At 54.6% G+C, this 5285-nt stretch overlaps 3 protein-coding genes across 3 annotated transcripts in view; 2 read left to right on the top strand and 1 right to left on the bottom strand.

Moving 5' to 3' along the window:
* VOLCADRAFT_79713 (uncharacterized protein) overlaps positions 1-3284 on the top strand; it is a gene marked incomplete at its 5' end in the record, with an annotated part of 12011 nt that extends 8727 nt beyond the window's left edge. Inside the window, 5 exons of the mRNA XM_002947364.1 lie at positions 297-482; positions 852-991; positions 1504-1566; positions 1786-1888; positions 2570-3284. Of these exons, the coding sequence (XP_002947410.1) occupies positions 297-482; positions 852-991; positions 1504-1566; positions 1786-1888; positions 2570-2742 (665 nt within the window). The 3' untranslated portion in view covers positions 2743-3284. The remainder of the gene's footprint in view (positions 1-296; positions 483-851; positions 992-1503; positions 1567-1785; positions 1889-2569) is intronic.
* Positions 3285-3500: 216 nt separating this feature from the next.
* On the bottom strand, positions 3501-3812 carry hstH4-1 (histone H4; the record flags this gene model as incomplete). Its single annotated transcript, XM_002947502.1, has 1 exon — positions 3501-3812. One exon carries the CDS (start codon positions 3810-3812, stop codon positions 3501-3503), a length of 312 nt encoding a protein of 103 aa, XP_002947548.1.
* A 247-nt stretch (positions 3813-4059) lies between these two features.
* Positions 4060-4598, top strand: hstH3-1 (histone H3; the record flags this gene model as incomplete). Its single annotated transcript, XM_002947365.1, has 2 exons — positions 4060-4194; positions 4326-4598. 2 exons carry the CDS (start codon positions 4060-4062, stop codon positions 4596-4598), a joined length of 408 nt encoding a protein of 135 aa, XP_002947411.1.
* Positions 4599-5285: the final 687 nt, after the last annotated feature.

The raw sequence follows: 5285 nt of genomic DNA on the forward strand, positions 1-5285 counted from the left end.
GGACAAAGGGCTGGTTAGCTGACAGGCAGTCCAAACTACAGGGTCTGTAGCAGTGGCAGAAGCGGAGCTGGAAGCAGCGGCTGTAGCAGTAGCTGGGAACTCTGGAAGCATGAATGCATAGTATTTCCTTGGCATGTTTACATCGGGTTTTTTCCCCTCCTGCCCCCTCATCCCCCCCCCACTCCGACCCGACCCGGGCGCCTGCTGCATGTCCCCCACCCCAACCCCCCAGCAGCACCTTCACTCGTTCGTGGTTCGTCTTCCCCCCACTTCCCCCCCCCACATCCCCCCCCCAGGCACCCCCCTGCATCACGACTACACCACCGAGAACGTGGACCTGGTCAGCAAGGGGTGCTGCAACTTGGCAAGGCACATCGAAAACGCTCGCAAGTACGGCGTTCCGGTGGTGGTTGCGATCAACCGCTTCGCATCGGACACAGATGCCGAGCTGCAGGCGGTCAAGGAGGCGGCGCTGGCGGCGGGTGTGTTGGCGGCTTGTTGCTGTTGTCGCACCCGCATCCACCTCCTCACCCCGCTACCTGCGCCTTACCCCTGCGGATGATATCCGCCCTTGCGTCTTCTTAGGGCAGCTGCGTGGGCAGCTGCAGCTGACGTCGCCTCCATGTCGGCCAGGGGACGTGTAACCTTCCGCTTCCTCAGCCTTTCTCACCACCTTCGATTGGCCCTCGGATAGCTGTAGCTCTTTCCGCCGGTTGCTCTCCTCCTCCGCCGGGTTCATGTTTCGATTTTGTCCTTTTTCGCATTCCTCGTCGCTGGCTAATTTAAATTTTTATATTACATATATACATATAGACATAGACATACACACACGCACACGCACGCGCGTGCAGGTGCCAGCGACGCCGTCATCTGCGCGCACCATGGTTTTGGGGGTGCGGGTGCCGTACAGCTAGGCGAGGCGGTGGTGGAGGCCTGCTCGGGAACTAAGCCCGAGTTCAAGTTTCTGTACGACGTGGATCTGCCCATCAAGGTGAGTGTGTTCTCGTTTCCTCACGATCGATCCCGACAAAAAGCGAAGAGTTAAAAAAAAGTCCCTGAACAACCCCCGGGAGGGTGTATGTGGGTGGCCCCATGCGGATGGGCGGCTATGGACCCCCCCCCCCCGATTTTAGTGAGAGACCTGCGAGCCGACCACCACCACCACCACCACCGGGAGCGGAGTGGAGTGGAGCTGTCACCGCTGATGATCGGGCGGCAGATGAATGCCGGTGGCGGTGGTGGTGCTGTCGATGGTGGTGGTGGTGGTGGTGGGTGCTGCCTTCCTAGAAGTCGCGGCACTCGCGGGTGATGAGGAGGAGGATGAGGGTGGTGCCCCCGAGGGGGGGGTGCATCCGGTGATATGGTAGGGGGGCTGTCAGCAGGCTAGTGGAGAGAGGCCACACGCCGGTGAAGCTCCGACATCTCCCCCGACTTCACACAATCATGCATATACATACATACATGCATACATGCAATCGCAAACATCGCCTTTCCCCGTCACAGGAGAAGATTGAGATTATCGCTCGGGAGATGTACCACGCAGCTGGCGTGGAGTACAAGCCTGAGGTATGTATTTTTTAGGATGGAGGTGTTTGTACGGCAATAAAATGTACGGTAGACGACATCCCTGTGCTGGGGTCGTAGAGATTGGCACGTGTTGTAGGTGTGTCGTATGTCGTACGTTTGTTTGTGGCTTTCCTTGGTACCACAACACCTCTCCGTACCTCGTCGCCTCGCCACTCGCCTGAATAGTACCGTCCCGTACCGTACGGCATTGTACTACAGGCGGAGGCCCAGATTGAGAAGTACACGCGGATGGGGTTCGACAAGCTGCCCATCTGCATGGCCAAGACGCAGTATAGCTTCTCTCATGATGCAGCTCTGAAGGGTGAGTGGATACCTGTGGGGTGGGTGGGTGGGTGGGTTGGGGGGCCAATGCACGACTCGTAACTTTGGATCTGCGTGTGTCTGTGTGTATTATATAACATACAATTTTATGTTATATAGTATATAATTTGTGGGGCATAAATATGGGCACGGGTGAGCAGATGGGGGGGGATGCAACCAATCTCACTTCTGAAACACCCCAGTAATACATCCATTCACCTGCTACCTAGTGGACGAGTTGTGACTGAAGCAGCAAATTCTTGTGGCGTGTTGTCAGCGTTGCTTGGATCCTACAACACTAAAAACACATCACAGAGACAATCGCAGCTCCCTGCCAAGTTAATAACTGGCATGTTCTCTCAGTCCCACTCTCCGCCCCGAAAACCCTTTTCCGCATGTCCGGCTTTCATTTTCCCCCCGCCGCCGCCGCCGCCGCCGCCGCCGTGTCCCCGGAAAGTAATCCCCCCTCTCCACCTTCTTCCTCCCCTGCCGTCACCTCCAACAGCCCCCCTCAACCAAATCACTCAGTTGCGCTTTCCCCCCGCTCATTCCAGTTCGGTGCAACTCCAACCCATCTCCAACCCGCCATCTCCCCTGTGCCAACTTCCCGCAAACTTGCTTCCCCCCCTTCCGCACATCCATATACATGCATGCATACATACATACATACATACGCACACAGGCGCCCCCTCGGGCTTCATTCTTCCCATCCGGGACGTGCGCGCGTCCGTGGGTGCTGGCTTCCTGTATCCCTTGGTGGGCAACATGATGACTATGCCCGGACTGCCGACCCGGCCCTGCTTCTACGATATCGACCTCGACCCTGTGAGCGGCAAGGTCCTGGGCCTGTCGTAAACTGATGTACACTCGTACGGACAAAAAAATGATGTATGGACCCGGACGAGAAGACGAGGGAATGAACACGCGATTCAAAGAAACAGTTTTGTTATTTGGTGCGTGTTCGTCAAAACTTTGTTGGTATCTTTCTGAGCGATAGTTTAGGTGGAAATGAAATAATTAAAAAGGATTTTGCTTGGATTAGGTGTAATGGAACTGCTCGCCGTGCCGCTCGTGTTGAGGTCGGCGGCCGAGCTTGTGGTCGAGTAGGGGGGATTTGCGGCTTTTATGTGCACGGAGAGGGGAGAGGAAGGTGTGGAAGTCGGATTTAAGGGGGGTGTCCTTTGGCACCGCGCGTTTTTTGTGATGTTGGTAAATGGTGGTATTGGGAAGATCGGGTTCATGCACAGATATTAAACTGAGTTCTTCGGCGGCCTCCACCTTGCTGGGTACCCGTTTGACCTTGCTATTGGCAACATGATACCTCACCATCTATCGCAACCCCCTGATCCAGCCTCCAAGCTCGTCTGCGCCTTAAGACCCCGCCTGTAAGATTTCATAACGCGGTGCTCACATAAATTTGATGATGCCAAACCTTCGTAACTTCGCATCAGTGGAGTGGAAACAAAAGCAGCATCCTGCGTCCAGGACCGAGAGAACACACCATTCTCCACCAATGAGGTAATATGACGAGAACACAACGACCATATTGTGGTGTTAAAAAACACCGGATTTGTAAGAAGTGTTGGCAAGGACTTTTGCCGCTTGGGAGACCTTTAACCGCCGAAGCCGTACAGGGTCCGGCCCTGGCGCTTGAGGGCGTAGACGACGTCCATTGCGGTCACAGTCTTGCGACGAGCGTGCTCCGTATAGGTGACCGAGTCACGGATAACATTCTCCAGGAAGTTCTTGAGCACAGTGCGGGTTTCTTCGTAAATGAGACCGCTGATGCGCTTAACACCGCCGCGGCGAGCCAGGCGGCGGATGGCGGGCTTTGTAATTCCCTGGATGTTGTCACGAAGAACCTTGCGGTGACGCTTGGCACCGCCCTTGCCGAGGCCCTTGCCGCCCTTGCCGCGTCCAGACATTGCCAATTGTTCCTTTTGGGTCAAGGTAGATAGACTGGAGTTTACTTTTTAAGAAGTAGGAAATTCTGATCGAATTTAATCTTGACAACTGATTTACTTGGCACGGCGAGCTATCAACGGCTTCGTACATCCGTTCCAAGCTCGCTCACCGGGGCAACGACTAACGGACAACCGCGTCAGGCAACTTAAAAATGGTGCCCTACAGTTGGAATAGCACAACCTGACTCCCACCATCGTGTAATTAAAAATGGCCCGCACCAAGCAGACTGCCCGCAAGTCCACAGGCGGCAAGGCGCCCCGCAAGCAGCTGGCTACCAAGGCCGCTCGCAAGACGCCTGCTACTGGCGGTGTAAAGAAGCCCCACCGCTACCGCCCCGGCACGGTGAGTCTATATTAACATTTATTTACTGGGCTCATACTGAAGTAAGTTAGTAGCTTGTAACAAGTCTATTGTCTCCTCTTCCATGGCGTCATTGCAAGCCCACATTTCTCGTCTTCCTTGGCGATCTGCAGGTGGCTCTCCGTGAGATCCGCAAGTACCAGAAGAGTACTGAACTGCTAATTCGCAAGCTCCCCTTCCAGAGGCTGGTGCGCGAGATCGCGCAGGACTTCAAGACCGATCTGCGCTTCCAGAGCCAGGCGGTGCTGGCGCTGCAGGAGGCTGCTGAGGCCTACCTGGTGGGTCTGTTCGAGGACACCAACCTTTGCGCCATCCACGCCAAGCGCGTCACCATCATGCCCAAGGACATCCAGCTGGCTCGCCGCATCCGTGGCGAGCGCGCTTAAGCGGCTGTCGTCCTATTGGTCATATCATCGCTTCCCACAAAACGGTGTTTTTCAACACCACCTTTCCTGTTGGTTTCTAGGACTTGGCATTTCGCACTATCTCTTAAACAAATCTCCGTGTACATGAAGGTTTCAACCTTGCCCTCACACTGCTGTGACCAAACCAAAATTGACCCTAAGATGTTAATCTGGACAAATACCATAAATTAGATATTCGTATATATCAGCTGATGAGGTGCTCGCGTGGTGTAGTGGTTAGCACTGTGGACTCTGAATCCACCGACCTGAGTTCAAATCTCAGCGCGAGCTGTTGATGTTAAGTTCTGTTTGTTTCTCTTGTACTATTTTGAAGTAGTGCATATGGGGTATGGCCATCGACGCACCAGTACACGAGCAACCCCAACGCACCACAAGTAAAAACAATATCCATGCGGCAAAAAATATAACGATATCTAATTATGGGGAGCCTCACGAGAGGACGCCCCGAACAGCACGAAGGATGAGGTGCTGAGGACCCACCTTGACCTCCCATCATTTGGAGCCAAACCCGGAGTCGCAAGAGTCCTCAGGCGCACCCAGAAGTTTAATAACGCTTCGCAATGGCCTCGGACACCTGCCTTCGAACAACCACTTAACCCGCTGACAATTACAAGCAATCTACTAGCGCTTGCGCAACTTTGCATGCCC

This window comes from Volvox carteri (assembly GCF_000143455.1).
Source record: "Volvox carteri f. nagariensis unplaced genomic scaffold VOLCAscaffold_6, whole genome shotgun sequence".
Taxonomy (NCBI): domain Eukaryota; kingdom Viridiplantae; phylum Chlorophyta; class Chlorophyceae; order Chlamydomonadales; family Volvocaceae; genus Volvox; species Volvox carteri.